This window comes from Opisthorchis viverrini (assembly GCF_000715545.1).
Source record: "Opisthorchis viverrini unplaced genomic scaffold opera_v5_189, whole genome shotgun sequence".
NCBI classification, from domain to species: domain Eukaryota; kingdom Metazoa; phylum Platyhelminthes; class Trematoda; order Opisthorchiida; family Opisthorchiidae; genus Opisthorchis; species Opisthorchis viverrini.
Window position 1 is genome coordinate 774,397 of NW_008751836.1, and position 23,589 is coordinate 797,985.

General features: G+C 44.5%; 3 protein-coding genes across 3 annotated transcripts in view; 1 reads left to right on the plus strand and 2 right to left on the minus strand.

Moving 5' to 3' along the window:
• The window catches only part of T265_07656 (hypothetical protein), a gene marked incomplete at both ends in the record, with an annotated part of 13,403 nt that extends 6,513 nt beyond the window's left edge, over positions 1–6,890 (minus strand). The window contains one exon of the mRNA XM_009173229.1: positions 6,382–6,890. Within this exon, the coding sequence (XP_009171493.1) occupies positions 6,382–6,890 (509 nt within the window). The remainder of the gene's footprint in view (positions 1–6,381) is intronic.
• Positions 6,891–10,223: 3,333 nt separating this feature from the next.
• T265_07658 (hypothetical protein) overlaps positions 10,224–23,589 on the minus strand; it is a gene marked incomplete at both ends in the record, with an annotated part of 17,205 nt that continues 3,839 nt past the window's right edge. The window contains one exon of the mRNA XM_009173231.1: positions 10,224–10,443. Coding sequence (XP_009171495.1) covers positions 10,224–10,443 — 220 coding nt within the window. The remainder of the gene's footprint in view (positions 10,444–23,589) is intronic.
• T265_07657 (hypothetical protein) overlaps positions 22,664–23,589 on the plus strand; it is a gene marked incomplete at both ends in the record, with an annotated part of 6,160 nt that continues 5,234 nt past the window's right edge. Inside the window, one exon of the mRNA XM_009173230.1 lies at positions 22,664–23,532. Within this exon, the coding sequence (XP_009171494.1) occupies positions 22,664–23,532 (869 nt within the window). The remainder of the gene's footprint in view (positions 23,533–23,589) is intronic.

Consider the following 23,589-nt stretch of genomic DNA (forward strand, 5'->3'; position numbering starts at 1 on the left):
GGTTGGCCCCCCCCCCCCCCCAGTGCTGGATTTGCGGAATCATTGTCTTATTCCATGGCGTTTCGAAGAACGACTGCTATCTCATAGTTAAGCCACTGAGACAGGTTTCTTGTTGCAGTAAAACCTGCATGAGTTTCTTAGTCTGTTGTATAGTCGGCAGCTTTGACGCCTGTAATAAATTTGCCCCCAACATAACATAACCGAGCGACTGAGAAAAGGCCATGGATCCACTGTTCTGGTGTTAGGCTTTGCGTAGAAGCAGGACTGGCGAGCGACCGAAAATAAGCAAGCTCACCTCTATTATTTTAGGGTGCATTGAATCGAAATCGGATGGGATTCTACCCGTCTGTTTTCCGCACGGATTTAGATTGGGACATGTAGAACTCCGATTCACGGAGTAGGAGAGGTGTATGATAGATAGTTCGAACACATTTCTTTCGCTCATCCATCCTGATTTGGTGAGCGGTGACCTGCAGTGCAAACAGCAATTTTCACCAATCGTCTATTGCCTTGGCTTCAATTAGTGTTCGTACAATCTGGAAATTCGAAAATAGGTCTATCTGCTCATCCCTCGTATAAGGTGAAAACAGATGCAGATGTTATAGTCCATCTTACCGACCAAGGCTTTTATACTATACCTGTCACAAACCGCTACAGAACCTTGCCCACTAGCAACAAAGGTGGGCCCTAAAATTGCAAGTCCTTGCCGAAAACCTAAACGATGATGACTGTAGTCAGTAAACCGAAGATTTAAGCTTTCCTCTTTGGCCATGGTTTGTGTCTGATGATGTTACAGAAGCATGCACAGAAACTGAAGATGGATGCCCAACATTTTCACTAATTCGATAAAATTTAAACACCCCACTGTGGACTGAGTGACGGTTCGCCGAGCCCGGCAATTTTTATTGTAAACCTTTCCACACCCTTAGGGAAAAATCATCAGTGTGCGGCCCGTTCGGCCCACACTATAACGATGAATATTCTGACACACTGTCAACACGACATCTGTTACAATTTACTGAAAGAAATCATTAATTAGTCACTGTTTGGTGGGCAAATGTCAGTTTTTCCTCACAGCTTGGAAAAAGCATTTAAAGTTTCCTCGGTGAGTAGTATGATACGTTTAAGTTAATTACTGAAGTACGCTGCGGTCCAACAAATGATTCCCTTGGAGGTGCAGTCAATAGCGTTGTTTGGCTGATGCTCCTAACAAGTGCTCGCATCTTCGAGGAAGGTTCCCCCTTTCTGCCAGCGCCATAAGGAAAGCTAATAGTTCAATATCGTGTCCGGATTGCACGCTCAGGCGGCCAATGGCTATCGATCGCTGGGTGGGTGATGTCGGATAGGCTTGACCGTGCGCGCTCACCACCAAGTCAGCACAACGCTCGTTCAAGCAACCCTTCTGTCTCCTGCGCCCGTCTTAGACGGCCGGATATAGCGTGCACGCCTGATTGCTAGGCTCAGTCATACTGTTGTGCTTCTCAAGAAGCTGTCCTTCAGTCCAACAGACGGAAGGATTAAGCTCATGACCATGCTGCCTGTCACATATCCACAGTCCCGAGAAGAGATCACGTCTGTAGCCTTCCGTGTAATGATATGTGCGACAGAGGCATTAGAACAGTCCTGCGAAAACGAAACTTACAGATTGGAAGATCGGCAACCGAGCACAATGTTGGCGTTCTCAGGCTGCGTTGGAATCGAAGTGGGATAACCTACGACTAAATTACGAGGCGGCATACGCTTGTGATCCGGTGAAAATCGGGTTTGGGTAAGATTGATTGAAATTTGCCACCAGCTCACTACAAGCTCCGGCATTGGGTAGAGGTCATAGAGTTTAGATAACCCATCCCAATTCTGTATTCGCCTCTGCATGTGTATGTATAGTGCCCCATTCTGGGGCACCCAGTATTCCCCGCAAGATTCCTTGATAAGACATTTAAGATGACTTGGTATGCATCCTGATGAAAAAATTCGTAAACCATTTCTCGAGTTTTTTTTGCAGTTTTATAAATTTTTCTGTCTTAGGTTACGATGATAAACCTTGTTTCGAGGTTGAGATTGAAATCTCGGTTTGCGCACCACGTGAAGCAACTTCATCGTTATATCATGTAAATCCTGTGTGGATTCTGAGGACAATTCAATAAACCAGCATGCGGATGGTTGGTGAGTTCTGCTGCTGTATCCACCTTCCTCTCAAATCACCTTTGTTTCTGTTTGATCTTTCTTTCCCACAAGCGTTGTGGTTAGTCTTATCGTTTATGTGGACCTGTGCGGTCACACACTGATTCAATGTTTTATAGATTAGGTCTCTTCGTCACATTCGTTAGAGCAGTTATCCACCTGCTCTGGTGTAGTCATTCTAGAAGGAAAGCAATGTAGTCGAGTTTCGTTCTTATTAGAGCTCATCACCATTCTCAGCTGTTCCTGGATTCGAACCCTGGACATCTGATATGCGAGGGGGACATGTTATCATTACCGCATCAGCACGCGCTGGACGGGCAAATTTTGACCGATGTGATTGGCCGCTTCAACATGTCAAACGACAAACCAGTAACTGTTTTGTCTATCAGTCCGGTCAGGCCTTCCCAGTCAGCTACCGCCACAGACTCTTGAAGGCTGCTGGAAGTAAGCTTAGTGACTAACGCAACCTCTCTTCTGGACAAGAACAACGGGGACCAACTAAAGCGTTCCAGATTCACCCAAAAATAAACCCGTTGGAACTCATCCGGACGTGTATATCTACAGTCGCAGTGCTTAATGACTTTGTTCAGGCCTTTGAGACTTTTCGCTCACGCCGGTTGACATCCCGTTTCGGTGTTCAAAAAGTGGCGATAGGCAAAGGTGACGTTAAAATGACGATGAGTTTTACCATATTTATGAGTGAAATACCCATATGTATATATGCATAAACAGAGATAGTTTAGATGTTGGGTGTAGGCCAGGTGGACATTGATCTGTTCATCGAGTTTAGCAGCTTGATTTCAAACGTTTCGTCCCCAGAATCGTCAGGATATCATCAGCACGGGGTTTGGTGCCAGGCTCAGCCAATCGGTCTACAACCAACTGGCTCACCAGAGCTACCAAAGCTTTGAATTACTAACCACATTTTAGATGTATACAATTTATAATGCAGACAGTATTGCTTTAAACTGATCTCACCTAGTTGGAAAATGTTTGGGACCTATTGGGAAGTCATCGTTTCAGAGGGATTTGGTAAACAATCGGTGGATTTATTGCGGGGCAACGTTTCGCTTTTGACACAAAAGCTTCGTCAGGCCAAGTGAGTAAGTAAGTAGGTTGATTGGGTTTTAAGGCAGTCAGGGGACCAATCCGTGAGATTCCTCCTTATGACTAGTGACGTGATCAGTGCTGGGTGTTCAGCCTGATGTCCCTGTTTGTTGATTAGTCGGGATGACTAAGCTTTACGATAGATCGGTTAGGGGGGGTTCGTCTTTATGATGAACCCGGATTTTTTCGTCCCTGCTTCTTCAGTCTAGGACACCTTAATGGAAAATTCCTCTTGGGGTCGTTCACAGATTTCGTTCACCTGTGTTCGTCCAAGGGTGCTGGGACAATTAGTTTGGGGATGGGGGTGGGGTGGTTAATTGGATCTAACACTACTTGGATTTTTGTACTTTTTAGACCCAGGCGATTTCGCTGATAACTGCACACCGCCTCGTGTCATCTCGCCTGATCTAAGACCATCCCAGTGTGAATAGAATAGAGGGGGTAGAACTTGCAAACGTGTGGAGAGTGGTCTTAGATCAGGCGAGATGACACGAGGCGGTGTGCAGTTATCAGCGAAATCGCCTGGGTCTAAAAAGTACAAAAATCCAAGTAGTGTTAGATCCAATTAACCACCCCACCCCCATCCCCAAACTAATTGTCCCAGCACCCTTGGACGAACACAGGTGAACGAAATCTGTGAACGACCCCAAGAGGAATTTTCCATTAAGGTGTCCTAGACTGAAGAAGCAGGGACGAAAAAATCCGGGTTCATCATAAAGACGAACCCCCCCTAACCGATCTATCGTAAAGCTTAGTCATCCCGACTAATCAACAAACAGGGACATCAGGCTGAACACCCAGCACTGATCACGTCACTAGTCATAAGGAGGAATCTCACGGATTGGTCCCCTGACTGCCTTAAAACCCAATCAACCTACTTACTTACTCACTTGGCCTGACGAAGCTTTTGTGTCAAAAGCGAAACGTTGCCCCGCAATAAATCCACCGATTGTTTACCAAATCCCTCTGAAACGATGATCTCACCTAGGTTTTTCGTGAAATGCAGTAACTATCACTTCGGAATTCAGTAAAAGCTACTGATGACTTTCTTCGTCAGCGTCAAATCCATTTTGATTTGTGCGTGAATCCGCTTTCGTGGGAGATTTTCATCCAATTAGAAATCAACAATCTCTTAGCTTGTACTAGGCTTTCCGGTCACGGTTTTTGCATAAAAGCCGTTCAGTCACCAGCCCACATTAAAGTGGTTTTTCGTAACCCCACTATCATGGTTGACGGGGAGAGGGATCTTGTTATCACCTGTCATTATATTAATTGGCTGACATTCACCGGCATTTTGTTGGATCCATCACTCGAGGCCAGACCACAAATAACTAGGATACAGTAGTGGGGACTGAGGACCAGAACAAACGAGACGCATGATCTCAGTGCGCACCAGTGTGTTACACTTATGAAATCACCGACTTGTGTGGTCGATGCGACGGAAGGCAGTCTGCGTGGATTATGAATATCGGATATCAAGAGAAAGTAACTCAATAGGAAAAAGGTGACAGCCGGGCAGTGTGACAAACCACACCAAGGTTGGAAGTCTGTTTGAGCCTAACAGCCTTAGTGGTCACTTTCTTGCCAGAATTAATCGGTAGTTGATAGAACTGTCTTACTTGATGAACACGGAATTGCCTATGCATGGCATCGTGTAGCCAGGATACCTGTCGTTTCTAATGGTTCAGAGACCATAGGATGTCCAATTTGGAGCTCTCCAAGTCAATCAAACTGTTTTGAGATTTCAAAATCAATAATCTCGATCTTTGAAATCCCAAAGAAGAGTTCATAAAAAAACGCGACTGAGATTCTCCTCTGAATTGTGTTCAAAAAGCCGTGTTTATAAATATACTATACAAACATAAGGTTCGCAAGTGAACGCTAAACGAGGATACGTTTGCCACTGTCTCTAACAGTCGGAGTTTCTATCATGATGCCTGGAAATTCGAAGATAAAAACGACTTGAAAATGACTCAAGTCTTGAAACGAGTGCTTGGAATCTAAGAAAATTCACCAAGCACGTGTGCGCGACGATATAACACTTTCAGCTTTCTGTTCATGCGGTTCTGAGACACCTGGTACATAGGTGTGCTAGCTCTCAAAACATTTGTCCTGAAATTCAACAACCGGATCACTTTGTCGTTGTCGCTCCATTGAGCGTTCATTTCAGTTGCTACTTTATCTACGAACATGAGTGCACATTTTTTTGCGGATGCTTGTCAGACCACAGGCTTTGATGAACCAAACAGCTTGTTTAGGAGCCGAAAAAAGTGAGAAGGCAAATCTTTTTGTGTTATTGTCGTGTGAACACAAAATTTGGCCGCCTTCTCAGTAGCTTAAAACGACAGGTAGGGAAGCATAAGATGAGCGGTGGAATAGATTCATTTGCAACTTATATTGCTCTTATCAAGAGACCCAACCAGCTCTCCTGATCACAGTTCTTCTCATCTGTGTGTTCTGCATGAAGGCCGCCCCGCGTTTCGACTGGAAATCGCAGTATTTTTACTTGGCAGAAAGCTCTTTGACAGCCTAGATACCTGTGTAACTATGGCTACTACTGATGAGGCATGTGAGTAGTGTCTTCGCTTCACGTCTCTTGAAAAGTGAGATTTATCACGGAATTTGTGGAGTCGCTTTGTAGCATTTGCTTGCATTTGAGTGATAGTCAATGAATATCCAGGAAAGTTCAGGAAGACGCGTTCAAGGAGAAGATGGATATTCAGTTTTGTAAACAAGATGCAAATGCGAGTTTTGCTCCCCTGTCCAATGGTCTGTAATTGTTCAGTTCATGTTTCTCTAATAAACAACTCCGCAGCGGAGGCTTTCTTTCTTTCACCCGTAACAGTTGCTACTCTGTATTCACTTCAAAATGCAGAAAAATGTCCAAAATCTTACAACTGAGTGAAATATATTAGGATATCCTGCTTGATCTCTGTTTCCAAGACCGTCTGTTTCACTCGTAAACTGAAGGACGACAAAAATTCACACATTATATGTGAGCGCGATTTGCTCTAATGAACCAGGATTAATTAAATGTATCTTGAAGAGCAGCGAAACCATACAAAATTAAACATGTGCTAAAAAAGAACATACCCAAATCTTGTGCATGGCGGTGTGAGCGACACGGGGGTTGCAGGTTCGTGAGAACTCCTTCCGACGTCTGTCCATTTATCGTCTTCATCATGTGAAATGGATAAGTCTATGTGGTAAGGATCGTCTGAATCAGGGAGACGTAACAGTTCAAACAGGGTTGCATTTTGTGATTTGGAAATCCGATTATCCGTGCCAGTCAGTTCAGTGACTGTAGGGAGAACCTGGACTGACTGTGCCAAAGCAGGGCTACTGATGTATGCGGGTGTGTTAGTTTCACCCATTTTCACATGAGAATGATGTGAATCATACTTAATCGGGGCTCCACAGGGTTGCATACGAGGAGGACATGCACCGGTGACCGAAGCCAACAATGACTTTGCACATGCTTCTGAGGACGGAATGAGCGGAGGCGGCTGACAATCCCACATTGACACCCGATCAGCCTGTTCCCTCAGAGGATGCAGCAGAAGCTTATTCTGTGGAACCGGTCGGCCTGACCCGGAGAGCATCTTTAAGCCGCAGAGATTTTCAGTTATATGCGAATAATAGGCTGAAGCTTCCGAGAGCAATTGCAATCCCTTCATCCTCAAACTGAGCCAAGACCGTCTGGGATGACCCATTGCGTGCATGTGGTTAGCTACTTCAGTCCATACAGATTTGTCCATGAACAAGTTCATCCTGTTGTCCTGATACAAAGTATTTTGCGTATGTATCGTCAATTGCCTCAACGACTGCAACTCATTTTTTGTGTAGACGGACGCTGCTTTCCTCCTCTTTTCAGTCTGGGGCATCTTCGCAATCGCCGTAGATCGTAACAGTGTGTCCAACTAAGCAGTGTTGTATTGTAACTAACGTACACAATTGTTAGTCACTCTATGGTTGAGAGACTTTTTCGTGTTGATTGTTGATTGGTTCTAAATGTCCTTCGTCTATTGGTGAACATTCCTTACATGTGTGTGGCATGTATTAGAATTTGGGAGTGAATGTATTGTCTGAAGTGGAACGTTTTAGCCTCGACAGCGAAAATTGTATTGGGGAAAAGTTAGTAAATAAGGCGTTAAAAAAAGATGCAACTGATGAAGCACTACTTAGTGAGACAACTCGCATAGTTGACAAAATTTTGGGTTCGAATTTGCACAAAACGTCTTGAGCAAACGTGTCTCTTCCCTTCTTCCATATATTTGAATTACGGAAATAGCTACTATCAACTTCCCCAACAAACGGCAAAAATTGTACTTTCCGTGAGAGACTTAATTCAGGGTCAGGTGGCACTAATTATTTTCACTAGTTTTAATACACAATGTCATGAAGGGCTCGGTTGTTGCCCATCTGCATCCTTCACGTGGGCTTACTATTTGATCCTATATGCTACAATTTGGTTGTTGGTTTGTTCACCAAGTGTAACAACTGGATTGGAAACTTCTCGCCACCAGTCAGGGAGACATTATCAGTGCGGAATTGGGTGGTTCATGCCAGTAGAATCATGCTGGACTTTCACGCGGCCAGTTGAAATTGTTTCCCTTTACGACAGTACTTGTTCCTCCCACTTTTGTTTGTAAACTATCCCACCCCCTTGATATTGCGCTTAGCCTATTCACTGGTTTGCTTCTATTCTATGGATTTGCGCAATTGCTATAATTTGATTGGCAGACAATGTGGCTTGGGCCCTAAGGCAATTTCGCTGTTCTGACGTTCACTGTGTGTGTGCAACTGTCTGCGTGACGGGATCATTCTTCAACCCATCTTGCCTGTCCGGCCGGATCCTTTGCTATCGGAATGGCCACCCACCTGGGGGTCATCCAACCTAGGCTCAGCGATAATCTGTTCAGTTGGGAGACGTCAAGCCAACCAATCCCATCACTGGAGCAAGAGCAAGTTCGCTTGTTTGGAAACGACAATTCGGGCGCATCTAACGCTTGCTTGCAGAGAAGCGGTAACGAGCTTCTCTTCGAGAACTACACTCGTTTGCAAATCAGTTTGGTTTTCACGAGGGACTCAACTGAATCTCTCGTTTATGATGTTCTACAACTGAATGTGCTGCACACAGACCTCCTCATGTTTCAGTTAGTACGATACCCGAGATATCGCAGTATATTTTCATGAAAGAAACTACTCACAAGGTTGATAAAAACTGCAGCGTATCTATGAAGAATAGGTTCAGATGAGTTCAAGTGTTGGAATGGAGCATCAGTGTCCCTTTCTGCCATAGAGACCTCACGATTGTCAGCGTTTATCCCCACGAACGCAACGGTGAGTATTTTAAGGTATGGGCACATAATCTGAGCAACAAAATTCACTCATTTAAAGCACAAAAACGAGAAGTTATTTTTGGAATATTACTTTTAGTTACTGAGGTGTAGTGCTCTGTTGTGGATGAAAGTAACTCTGTGGATATCATCTAATGAGTGCGGTACGACACGCTCTGCGGCTGCAATGTGGATGTGGTAATAGTCGTCAAATGGGTCGAGTCACAACAAGAGACTTAGCTATGAACATGCTACTCATGTTTACCTTTGTGAAAACTAGGGAGTCTGCGCGAGGTTGACTGATGTCTGTATAGCAGGAAGAATGTCTGTATGAGTTTTCCGTCTGCTTTGGCAGGCTATCTCCATTGTTAACCTTTTTACGATCAAACAGATGCATTTTAAAGTTATAAAGTATTAAATTGTATTCGGATAGCAATGTTCATACCATGTAATAGAGAGAATTCGTAAACTATTAAGACATTGTAACGCGAACTGAGGAAACTATGGTGCTGAACTTGTAAACCTATCGAAATGGACAAATTCGTTCTTTCGCCGTTGAAAGAGACTTAGAGAGTGAAAGTTATTATCAGTTGTTGCTGGCGGAGTTTCAGGCATAATTCCAGAGAGAAGAATCCGTTCGTGTGAAGACTACGATGTCAAACCGTTTTTGGGCTTTCTGATTGAGGACAGAGTATGATTTTCTATCTATAATCAGAACACCATTTGCCAGTGACCTCAGTTCGCGGATTTCCATGGTGACAACAGTGAGCGATCTCGAACTGACGGAGCTACAGCAGCGGAGATTGGGAGCAGTCGTTGACACTGATAACTGCTCCGTTAAGAACGAGCAGTAATCACCTATGACCGTGAAGGTAACGCATTTTGGGTGAAATACACTTGGTAGATATGGCCCCCAATAAGCAATTGGCTGCACACTCAATTAATAAATATCTGTCATTGTGATGTATTGGTGTTATATGGGAAGAATTTACACTCAGTCATGAAATCTTCCCCACTAAACTTGTCACCGGTAACCCATCGTTGCAGATCCCAACATTAAGTTGATCAATATCGAGCATCTTATCATATTTCATCTCAAACACCACAAACCAACCAACCAACAGAGAAGCCGACCACGAGGCAATACAGATCATGAACTGGCCAACCAGAGGAGACAACGATGAACAGCAATTTCAACAGCAGTGTGGCCGTAGGAAGCAAGAAATACCGACCACAACGCAACACATATTAGGATCAAACCATCCAAGCAGGTAACAGCGCAAAGGCTGCTCTTCGTAAACTATATAAACGCAGGCACGAAGAGGGGGACTATTCAACCAACAGCGCACTGAAGATGTCTCCTCGAATGGTGACGAAACGTTTGCAAATCAATTGCCAAGCTCGGCGAACAGATCAACAGCCACCTGATCGATTACCAATATTTCACCTCTGTTGTCACAGCAAACCGTGAATTACCCGAAGCACATGACCGATCAGACCAGTGTCATATTTGTCTGAGTCGAAATGCGGTGATTACAAACGGTTTGTTTGTTCTGCTAATTTGCGTCAGCGCGTAGGTGCTGAACAGTGTTGTGATTACAGCGGGTAGCCTCTGATTATGACTGGTAGGCTGGATGTTCGGTCCAGTTTGTCGGATTGTTGACTAGCTAGCTGATAGATAGGATGACCTTTGAGCCTTGCGCCTTCAGTACACTCCGCGTGGCCTTTGGCCTTTCGACCTAGCCAACCGTCCAACGAGCGGTACCGACCATCCAAACGACCGATCATAATCAGAGTCCATCTCCCCGCGTCAGAACTGCATACATGAGTACAAGTACAGTGTAGTAGCTGCTTCGGTGTGTCCGAGATGTAGCGCGTGTGCGTGTCCGTTCGTCGTACCACCATCGATCTGACGTGTGACTTGAGTGGCTGATTGGTTGGCTCGCGAGAGCGCTGTGGGTTGACTGGATATGTGACTCAGATGTTTTGCTTACCTGCCACGAAAGCGGACCAGTTTGGCCGCGTGCACTCAATACACCCGTGTCCATACTCACGTGTTCTTCTGACTTACTGTGAACTACAATATACGGTATTACTCGAAACCTACACACTGAAGCACAATGACGTACCATCAGATCTCTACGCAGGGATGATGTTACCTCGATTTGGTGAGGAAACGAATACATCCAAATTGCACAGTGCAGCAAACAGAACAACCACTAAAATCTAACTCCTCCAGGATCTGAAATTTGACTGTCAAATGACCATTTTGAACTCTAGTCACCACCAGGTTTCAAGTTATAACTTGACCGCAGTTGGATCTCTCTGCATCAACAACAGTCTGTCATCCTTTCGTTTAATTTGTTTAAGCTCGGCTTAATTCATTATTTTTTGACCCGGTTTTGTAATATGTGTGAGACGCAGAAGATTGTCGCAGTGAAATAAATCCGATTGGAAAAACGCAACTCCTATAATATGATTAGGACCACTAACGGAAAGTTACACGAGAGTCATTTAGCTGGTTCCAATATGCGGTAAGTTCAATGGTTAATGAATCAAGAAGGATAAGGGTCAGGTATGCAGTATTCAACGGCCCGCTCTCTGCTCCCAGTATCCCCTTATACTTTCAGTTTTGAACTTGCTTATTTACTGTTGTGAGTAATGACGGTGCTGATCCTATTTTCTCCACATCACGCACTATCTGTTCCCAGGGCACCAATTTCATGAGAACTTGCTCAAACTGTAAATCAGAAGCGGAGTCAATTTGCAAACCACTATACACCACATCGCTCCATAGAATCGATCATAAACCTTAGTCAATACATGAATACCTAGAGGTATGATATAATCAATTGAAATTTGTACATTTCTTGAAGGGCAAGAGGCAAGAAACGGTGAAAACCTGCAGGCATGTAGCCAAAAACAGCGCAATTCCAGCAAGAAGAAACAAAAATTCACCGTCAAAACGCAGAATTCCAGTTCGAGAGTTAGTTGAAAGGCTTCATCAACTGAAGCGGAATTCCAGAAATCGCGCCGGATACTCCACAGCAATGTTCCTTCGAGGATTGGATCTGTCTGATCTTCCCTAAACTCAGATGAAGGCGCTGCAATACGTAGATGTGAAATCATGTCAGCAATGTCTCTGCAATTACTCTCAGCCCTGACCGTTTTATCCAATATTGTTAATCTGCATCAGATTCGTATACCCTAATTATGAGCTGTTTACTAAAAACCAGTCATCCTATTGGTCGCTGCGTTTCATGACGGGTCAATTAGGAACGGCATAGTTTGTATTTCACTCTTCATCGAACTGAAGCGTTACATTGTATTCAAAGACAACGACCCAGTCTGAGAACTTTGTTTCCAAAAACAATGTTCAGTATAAAAATCTCTCTCGTGGTAGTGATTTTTATGACAGAGCGTTGAGTCGAATCAATGCCCTTCTGATAGGCCAGACTGCTAGTCCCTTTTTTGAACAAGCCTACTATTTCCAGTCGTCAAGAATACTCTTACTCACAAACCACATGAACAACTTACCCATATTTGAAGATATTGATTTTATGTGCGACATTGTTAGCTAGGAGAATGCCACCCTACCTTCATCGTTCTTAAATGTCGAAGAGTTGGCTTTATGATACGCATTTGTTCAGTGGCTCTCTCCTATAGCCAGAAACGGTGTAGCAATGGGATATTTTATGCGTGAAATTGAATATGACACTTTAAGATCCATAAAAGAATAACTTCCGCAATACTAACACTCGTTTGGTCACAGTTTTGTAATATTGATTTACCTGCTACCATTGCACTATTGATTAACCATGCGAGTCTTCTGTGGTTGGTAGCCAAGCTCTACTTCCGCATCTGATGGAAGGTAGAGCCCATCGTGGAAATCTGGAAACTACTTTACAGTGTTCGTTTACCATTGTGTAATAGTCAAGGAATATCCAGAAAAGTTCAAGAGGCCACGTGAGAATTTTTCAGTTTTTAAAGTGTATATGCATATGAGATGTTTACTTTCTTGCCTGATGACTTGTAACTGCTTAGTTGATGTTTGCTAATAAACCATTCGGCAGCAAAAGGTTTTACTCTTTTCACTACTACTACAAAGGAAATGCCTTACTATGTAATTACCTTACCTTACTTACCTTACTTACCTACTTACCTTACCTTACTATGTAATTAATTCAGCGATCCAGTTTACTGCGGAAGGCGAAGCTAACGAAATGCTTCCGTTTTTTGACACTGCATTAACTCGGAAGGTAAACAACTCCACAGACAGTCGCAACGAAAGACGAGGAGGTCGTGTCAATACACAAACTTCTACAGCCTTGTGAGTATTCACTATAAACGAAACCTAACCAAGTATCTGGAAATCAGGGTTTATAAAATTTGCACGGATGATGCAATGTTTATTTCCAGGGCCCTGGAAGAAGACAGGTGCCAGGATGAATTCATATAGAGGCATTGAAGGCGGACTAGTGCAAAAGGAAGAAGAGAAATTTCGTCAGTCCCAAAACTGCTTGTCTACATCAGGTGACCGTTCAAAAGCGATAGAACTCCAAAAAGGTCACAATAAACAGAAAGTTTACCCTTCACAGTTCAGGCTTCGTTTTAACGGTGGCATGTTGTATGTAACTGCTGTCACTGCTCCAGCGCCCCAGCAAACAGCACAACATCTTTATCCATAATAACCGAGTGCAAAAGTTACAAGGGGCCTCATGGTATATTACGGGCACATTTTACATTGATCCAGGCTGTCCGATCAGCGTTTTGTGAACACTCGTCATCCTCGGCATTGCCTGTGTGGCAGACTTGAACACTCGTCTGCCATTACTGAATTGATTGACTGCCTCAGTGTTCGACCAGAAGCTGACTTTTCTGTCCTGGATTCTTGACAGCTTCCCTAATGCGATTTTGGTAGGGCTTAAATGTCTCAATAGGTTACCGGCATTCTGAGATTATTTTCAGAAATCGGACTTTCATGACATAGCACTTGCTGAATACCAAAAGTGTAGGGGTAAGGTAGCAATCCACGACCCTGCTTTCGTTATCTATCCTTCCTTTTGTGAACTTGGCGCAGACTACGTGGGTCGGGCAATTCGGCACCTGTCTCAGAGAATGCCTGATTACCCGTCATTTTGTAGTAGAGTCTGCGAAACCAAGCACAAGGACAACTTCGGTTCATTCTATCGATACGGTTTGGCGTGCCAACCCGTTCCCCGTGATTTACCGAGTGCGACCCGATTGTTCCAAGGTCATCCGCCAAGATGCACTCTAAGCAGCCGAAGCGATCGCTGTCGGACTACGTCATCCCTCCCTGTGTGACTAGAAGCGTCACGTAAAAACATTGATGCTGTGCTAACCAGCCAATCACTCCCCTTCGACAACTTCCGCTTGAGTAACACAAATAAACTCGTATTTCCACACCTTCGAACGGCTCTTCTGCATCCCTTCTGCATCATGTTTATTTGAATTTAAAACTGCACTTGCCGGCTGAGAGCCTATTGACAACAGCTGTTCCACCGTGAATGATTGAAATGGTGACGATGACTTTTTCTGATTAGATAGGTTATCGAATTACCTCACTAAGGGCGTTATGAACAAGTATTCCTTTGAACCTTACTGTACATGCATAGACTGATATGTAATAACTCAAGAAGATCAGAGTGTTAAAGTGTGATGGATGTGACATTTGGAGTTACCTGCATTTACGACAAAGAGTGGAGGTTAAATAAACAAGTATCAACAAGTATGTAACTGGAAGCATTCTTTCTCGTACGACAGCGTGGATTTTGAGAGACAATTTACACTTCAACATCGACTGTGATAAGATTAAGATATTCACATCATCATTGCATAAAATTGGGTGCAGAATCTGTGGGAAATGTTCGAGAGGGATAATTGTGTATAGTGGTTCTAATGATATTGTCCGACAGCCCAACTAAACAACTGTTCAAGATGGAATGAAGTTCTAATGACCTGCCTTATTATCAAACAGTAACAATCCGAGAAGTGAATGATTTATTACCAGTGCAAAGCGCTAACACTGTCCGGTATAGAGATTTTTCTTTTCTGTCATTCAGAGCACGATTTCGAACCCCGTTCCGTCTGGAAAGCTCAGCTCCGGAATCTGTCGGTCCACGCCACATGGTGCCGCAACTTCATGTCATCCGATCTTCAAACGTCTGATGGGCCGGGCGTCGGTCATTGTATCGGTCAAAAAGGAAGCGTCAAGCCATCTTATGGGTTTGTACGACTTATCCGGTCTTCTCTGATTTGTCCCTTACCTTCATTTGTTGGATAATCTTTGGCTAGCACAGAAAGCGAATGGGCCATATGGGACCACACCCTCTGATCTTTACTCCCGACTGAATGACGTATTGACTGGATCAAACTTTCACAAGGTCATTGAAGTCTGCAACAGTTGGGGTAAATCAAAATGAATAAACCAACATGCGGGTGTTCGCAACTCAGAAACGAGAGGAAATTCAACAAAATGTGGCGTAACAGAAATTTCGTCGGATAAATTGTCTGACTTCGATCCAGAGCTGGCTCAACATTCTTTAGATGCGCTTGTAAGAGTATACGAGATAATCTTCATTGGGTGATATTTCAATTTTTTGAACCCCTAGACACCTGCAACAGATGTATGCAGATGTACCGTCCCGCTGAATCTCCATGGTGTCAGTCTTCTCTTGTCGCCTGGGGCACAAAGGACGAGTAACCCATAGGATCACTGGCCATGTTGTACTTTCCACCATCACGGGACTGTGTAGCCACCCTTCCGCCACGTACATGATTGTACAGGTCACCGCCACTCGCTAGATCACGAGATCTGTATTTTTCTCCTACACTCACAAATCACGCCACAGAATCGTGACCAACTTGATTCGACTGTCTCCGACTGATAAGGTAGCAACAAGTCATTTGCTGACATCCACACACACGCAAACGTTCTTACATATAGGATAATAGCACAGCACAGCAACACAGCTCAACAGGGCTACGCACGTCACCCAACTCAGAGCATAGCCACTCAGGATTTACGGCGTTTCACGCACGATAGTCAGGGAATACGTGTGGCTGCTCCAACAGCGAAGACACGAAACCTGCATCCGGACCTGCAGGATTTATCAACCTGTATCTGCAATTCGATAAGGCCCTTGTTTGCGTATATACCGTTGTAATAAGTTTAATCATCAAGCTGACATTGTTAGTGCTCCCTGTTTTCTCGTTCATATAACTAGTTTTCGGGTTCTAGCAGAACATCAGTAAACGAAGCCGGTTGTGGGCTGTCCAAGCATTCTCAGCAACCTTGTGAGTAGTTTCCTCTAGGAGAACCAACAGACTTATTCAAAGTAGAAAACAGTCCGAAAAGCAACCGTCCATTACGCTTCTCCGAAGCAGTCGTGACTGAACCGTACAAACCTAACTTGTGTAGACAACAGGAATGGATGGCTAGCACTGCCTTGCCTGGGTGGGGCCGGTGATGACTTATGTATACGGCCCTTATTAGTACTTTTATCCAGCCTGGTACATTGTCTGACGACCTTTACCCTCTGTGGTGTTTTTACTGGCCTGTATGTCTGTCAATCGGATTATCTGTCTGTTACCGCGCTCTGCTGTTTCTCATTGGATGGAAAAACGTTCAGATGCAGCAACCTTTCGGTGCTTGACTGCCGTGCCACTCGAAGGAAACACGAGGGCTGGGATGCTGCCACGTTGCGCAAGCCTAAACAGGCGAAGTCGAGAGGCGGAGGTCGGGTTCGAACCACGGACTTCCGGCCAGTAAATTTGCGCTCTAACCACTTTGTCCATCTCGCCCTCATTTGGATATCAACAGCTGACTAAATAGACGAACCAGCTGTCGTAGTGTTCCTTCTCCCCCTCATGTGCGTTATTTGCTGATTTCAGCAAAATTCAAGTCTTTGGAACCACTTGCTTGTGTGATTCGCTGGACCTATGCTGTGCGGAACGCGACTACGTCTAGCTTAGAACATTAGGATACGCAATGCTAATCAACCAGGATAGCGGTTCGTTGAATCTATGACATACTGTTACTCACCGAACTATAAAGCTTTTCACCCGAACATTCAGAAACGTTCCCTCAGTTCTCACCGTCTATTCAAAATTTCTGTGTTTACTTATTCGTCAGCTGTCGTTGTGTCTAAGCTTTGTCATCTTTTCCAACAAAATGACTATCGTAAATACAGAACAGAAATGTTGATCTTGTTAACCGGACAGCACAGAACAAAGTGCTGCAAAGTTGGAATGCTTGCAAAACAACGCAAAAAAGAATCCTTCGAAATCGAGGGCACATTTCCCGTCTGATATACGTTGACCTATTGTTGTATCGCGGGTGGCCGTCTGTGGGTTACGCCTGTACTGAGCCTGCCAGACTACGCGATAGGGAGAAGACAGAGAACTGGGGACACGGCTGTATTGCCAGGACAAAACATACAGAGCGTCTGTGTAATATATAGGGTGACTAATTGGCCAAATATGATCGCTCACTTGTTCGCTCCGTAAAGCCAATGGTGGTGTTCCGGTCGTGAACACTCTCGGGCCCACTACGCTGGTCCTATGTTGCTAAGCCGCGTTTGGTGAGAGCCGCCAACTCACCTACTTTCCGGACATGTCGAACCGATGTGTGTTTATCTACCGTAGAAGCGGCCCCTGCGAATCCGTTCACCTTTACTTACCGTGTTTGAATGATAAACCAAATCATGGGAACTATCCAGACTGCAGTTTTCATCATCACTGAACACCACTCTCGATTCATTGGGATGAGGTTCAGTATCACTTGACCTACACTTCATTTGTATTCTGGTCATGTTAGTGTTTCAGGTGCGGTGGACTTCAAAGTATCAGATAAACACCCTGAATATCACATGCAGACTGAAGGAACTGTTTCGTGTTCGAAGTACACCGGATCCGACTATTTACTGATCCTGACAGCTACCACTTCCGCATTTTCGTATGATTTTGTTGTAAACCTTTAGTTTTCTTGATACCCTAGCCAGGGAGATTGTCAAAAACTACTCACCAAATATTTTAAGCAAACAAGGTCCATCACATGCACTACTTGTTTCGTTTGGAATCTTTATAGGCACACAAAATTCTTTCCACGAATTATGACGAAGCATGGTCAGGAGTGGATACCACCAGTGAAAAGAGGAAAACCCTTTGCTGCGAATTTGTTTATTTGCAGACGCCAACCCATTGGACAGGAAAGTAAACGTCTCAGATGCACGTAGCTTTGTTTGAAATAGACATTCGCACTCGTCCTATTGAACTTGCCTGGGCATTCATTAGCTATTGCACAACTGATAAACTTCAACTCCCATCAGATGCGGAGGCGGAACTTCGACATGACCACGAACCACTCGCATGTCTCACCGGAAGTATACGCCGTTCGGAACCTGACCTGGTCTACTCGCAATAACCTCGCAACGTCCTTAGAAGACCTGCTACTAACGTAACTTTTGTCATCGTCATAACGGAGACGTCTTCATTTAAATGAGAGGAGAGGAAATTGGACCTCTGGCACTTTAGTGGGTTGACAGAGCATTGACGGTTTTTTAAGGTTTGACTTAGGAGCTGGCTTTTCACTTAGTCTAAGACATCCACGGATGGTTCACGGAACATCTAGCCACGTGAGCCTGAAGTAGTAAAAATCGGATACCCCATCGCTCTGTCGCCCATTCGGACTGGCTAGTGTCCACCGGTAGGCCTGGACCGCGGGTGCCATGTAAGTTCTGGAGGCTACCATCAAAAGGGCGTGCGAACGAAAAATAGTCACCAAACTCCGGTGTTTCTATAAGTCATGCTCCATCTTTCGGTTTGGATATTGTTTTGATTGAAGATTCCGAAATAATCTCCCTAATATAAATCCCCTTCTCGTTTTGGCCATCATGAATGTATTATGCCTCTACCACAAATACAAATTATTACGCGATGGTGCATCCAGCTGGATGAAAAACATAAGCAGTCTTCAATGGTTAAACAGGCCTCCTTAACTATTGACACTAGATTCAATTAACTGACCTGCATCAGTATGCTAACATACGATTCGTGGGAAGCGGAGTTTTCATGCTGCCGTTAGATTATGGCATTATATTTTCCGGGTACCTCTGAGTAAACGATACCTTGAGGTGAAAACCCCGGTTTGTGTGTGGACTGGCTGTAATCCGGCTTCTTTAAGTTCACTGCCCTTACAGTACTCCACAAAAGAACCCGATATTCACTGTCGTGTCACCGTTGATATATGTACTCCCAGCCACAATATTATAGTGAGTTACATATGGATGAATGGTAACTTTCGAACTTACACAGTGGCCAAAATACTAACCATGGTTCCATGATTCTCCCCATCAAAATTGTCGATTTTAATATTGGTCTGCTTTGTAAATTGGAATTTGTGATATTATTCAAGTAAAAATTGAATTGGACGTCGGAAGGATTGTCTGTTTGCCGGTATTCTAATGTTAAGTAGTCGATTACAGTATTTCTACCTGCAGTGTTCGTCAAAAATGCACGCAAGTCGTTCACGCAAGGGCGTGAAAACGAATAGCTCATCTCCAAGGGGATTTGAAAGTATATCTAGTATTTCGGTTTAATTTGGAATTTCACCAAAGGTCATTTGCGCCCTTTTTATGCTCTAAAGCGAGGGGCATAAAGACCACTAAAATCGATCTACCCTTAAAACCTACGATTTGGTCGAACTCTTCCAGTTGAGGTCACGTTCCGGTATTCGGATACCTTCACCGACTCGATCAATGAACCGATTCGGTGAAGCTTGACTGCCCTAATAAAGCGTCTATCGTCCTTCCACAACCTCATATCAGCCATTCGTCTGTAAAGAACACATGCTCACTAGAACGTGTGTGGTCAACGGCCTACTATTTATGACAGATATATGGGTAATGCATTCAATCCATATCGGCACATTCCAGCAGTGGTTGTTAAACTTGCACATAAGATAGAGCAATTTGGTTTCCACGATTAATGATGTTGCTGGCTGTGTTTCTTTTTACACCAGTTCGGTTTCGTGTTTGGCTGCAATGTGACTTTGAGTGGTGAATTGTGGCTAGGCAATCAGTAGCAGGGCTCGGAGAGATCAATGGAAACACAATATGGTATCGCGATATGTGATCAAGTAATTTTTCGTGCGTCTTAAGGTCCGGAGTCCAAAAGTACACACTGTCAGATACGACAATTTTGCAAAAGATTACCAATAAACTGAACGGACGTGGTTTGAAAGGTGTTCAAAATCTCCCAGGAATTTACAACTCATTTTCGCATGCTTTCCGATAGTGAACCGCTTGCATGCACACTGAAGAGTTAGACGCATCATTCCATTTGACAGACCGAGTGGTATTTTTGACTAACTTCTGTGTTAAACGTGTATCTTTTGACTCGTGTTAGAAGTGACATTATCCCTGGTGCTTGCTCTATTCAGCACAACATCAACTCAACTGTAATAACGAGTCCCGATAGGGTTGAAGACTGAACTAGTGGCCGAATGTACCATCAAGTTTGACTGCAGCAAGCATATTCTGTTGGAGTAGAAAACCAATCAGGAGACAAGGTAACAGACCAACCAATGGAACCACCAAACCGGACAACCAATCATGACCGAATATCAACCCTTTCTAGCAGCGCGTATATTGACACGGACGCACCACCACTCAACACAATCACACAATCAAGTAGATCATAAGGTTGAGGGAAACTCGGGGACTGCGCCTACCTCATGAGCCCCAAGAAGGGCGAAACCGGTCGTGGGCTGTCAAAGAGTTTTCAGCAACCTTGTGAGTAGTTTCCTTTACAATCACTGACCCATCGCTACGTCCCACTTCGCTGGTTGACAATGCACCGATGATATCACTTTGATTGCAAGTTGGACTGTCTTCAACCAAACCAGCTAGCTCGGCGAACAGCGATCACACCCTGAAACTATCGCGACATGACTTGTTGTCAAAATTCGTTTCTTTCTGCTAGCCTGGAGTTCTCATGACTGAACCAGGCAACACAGCCGAACGAGGTAGACCCTGAGGTTGACGATATTTCCTTGAATAGCCTTGAGAGAAGCGGCAAACACATGAGTTGGAAGGTGGGCAGTTTATCCTTTTTGACAGTATTTATGGCAGAGAAACAAAGCCGACCTCTTCCACTGTAACTTTAGCTGCTCTGATTAATGGTTTCGAATCAGCTCATGCTAATAATCGACCAATTCATCAGGACTATCGGAAATGAATTTTTTTCTTCAGAATTTCCAACTGTGATTTGAAAAATATGGTCTTCAGTCGACTTGACTCTGTTTTGCATATCCTGTTGTTATCTTTTCGTAATCCAAGCCACCTGAAACCCGAAGCAAGTAATGGGCGCGACTGGCGCCTACATCCAATTTGATAAACCTCTTCAACTTCACACTACGCGTTTCTATTTTGCAACTTTGAGTCTGCTTCGCCAAGCAGTTTATTGGCGCTGCATCGCTGTTAAATCGCACATGGAACAGTTGGTCAAGAACACTGTTGTCTAAACGAGTCACATTATCCACAGGGTTGCTGAAAACTCTTCGTCAAGGATAACTACACTAATTCGATCGCTGCTGTACTTCAGATTGCTCTGGGTGGGGGGCATAGTCCACACCATCGATCAAGATGGGTGTTGGAAAGCGACTTACGGGTCCGTGTGACGAGTCGAACTGATAGAAAGTTGCACAGGATACTTGTCTCTCCGTAGCACATCCCCATATTTCAAACAGCCTGTGATTTTTAGTCTAGGCGGCTTTGTTTTAATGAGCGTTACTTTGTGCGTGGCGAAATGCTGTCACTAGCAAATCAAGCTGACGCTAACTGGAGACTCAACTGAATTCAAGCTGAATATCTTCTGCAACTGAGTGTGTTTCACAAGGGATGCCTCATGTTTCATTTGACACGATATTCGAGATATCACACTCTATTTTATTGAAGGAAGCTATTCACAGGGTTGCTGAAGACTGATTGATAGCCCACCACCTGTTTCACCCATCTTCAAGCTCTTCAGGTAGACTCAGCCTCCAAGTTGCCGTCAAAATTTTGTTTAACTTGGTCAGAGAATTCTCTTCAACCGATGAAATGCATTCACTTACAAATTAAATAGACGTTTCCGTCAACCTTGTGACAAGTGTGTCTTATCACGGAAAAATACTGCCATATCTCGATTATCGTACCAACTGAAACATACGGCAGCCTTCCGGTGGTACACGCTTTGAAGCACACCATAAATGAGCGGCCCGGCTGAGTTGAGTTGAATCCCCCATTAGAGCCAAATTAGTGTGCGAATAAGCATACTTTGCAAATTCCGTCCGATTAGGGTTCAAGCAGAACATAAGGTTGACTACTCTATGTTCACCTCGGGCCCTATCCAGATTCTTCTGCTATTAGTTTATCTTACATGGCCATGTGCCTCCTGTTACCCTCTACTGTTGACGTGGTGGGCAGCTCGGCGCGTTTCTATGTACAGAACACCCTATATTTGTTCGAACATTCTAGCACTGGTATATCCTATCGTTGTCTGCCGTCAGTCTTCTAGGCGGTTTCTTAGCTACTTTCGGACGTCATAGGCTGGACCGTTCGTTGGAGTGAGGTGACCCGTTTGACAAGGCTTGTTGTGGGCTCAGAAGAAAGGTGATGATGCGAATAGACGTCAATAAATTCCAGCGAGATCTGCAGGTCATATTTCGGAAACAGCAAAAGTGTGTTAAGTTCAACTTACGGTGCTTGCCTAGACAGCCCGTAGCTAGGCTGAAGGTAGCCCGTTCTCCGAACTTGAAACGGCGGTGCGTTCACGGCCTCAACACGCAAGTGCGCCGTTTACCGCGAAGTCTGGCGGCAATTGTGGCAGACACACCCAGCCAGTAAGGGACCAACAATTGCGTCCTCACTGTGCTTGTCGCAACACGCTCCCAACCTTCAGTCAACAACCAATCGGCTGTCAACACGATCAAGCCACGATAGGCCACTCTGGCGTGTCGTGTTCATGTCGAAGTTATGGTGGCACTGTGGTCATTCGCGTCCCAGACACCCGCTGTGATGATCCATCATGCTGGTACGACTGCGAGGGTCCCTAGAAGGCCCGTCAAGTACACATCAGATGAACTGAAGCTATTGGTGAAGCTGACCACCCAGGCACGTGACCTACTGCAGCAAGAAAACAGAATCAACCTGTTCATGGAAAAAGCGGTCTGGACTGAGATAGCTAATCATATGCATGCAACGGGATTCCCGAAGCGATCGTGGGTCGTACTGAGGACGAAGGGAGTGCGAATGTTAGCAGATTCTCTCACTGAACGGCGGTGTACCATTTCTGCTGTCAACTCGTTGGCGGATTATTCTCAAGCATCTGATGGTGTTAGTACCATTTATTCGAGCAGCTCGAAGCCACCTGATCATATGGGTACCAACGACTTGGAATGCCTGATGCAGCGTGGCAACCAGATAACGACTCCATCGTCTATACCCTACATACAACCTCCTCCGTTGATCCATTCATCTGAGGCATCAGCGACGACGTTGATGGCTTTAGCTCGCAGTGATAGTTTCCCTCATGCATTTGTTTCATCCACTTCATCCAGTGCTGTTCCACAAATTTTAAATGTCCGCTCAACAGCAATCGCATCGTCTGCTAATACCCCGAGTTTGAGCCCGAGCTTGTTAATGCAAACAAGTGGAGATTATTCTGTATCAACACCCGCTCACGTTGCTCCAGTGAATGAATTCCGATCGCCTATTTCGGACCATCCATGTCGTATTCATTTATCAGTTTCAAGTGATGAAGATGACAAAGTGACAACCGCAACTACAGCCTCACGGGGAACTACTGTGTCTTCACTATCGACGCTACCGTGTGTCGGGTCCGGGTAAGTTATTCATTATTGGGCCTGCATATATATATATATATATATATATATATATAT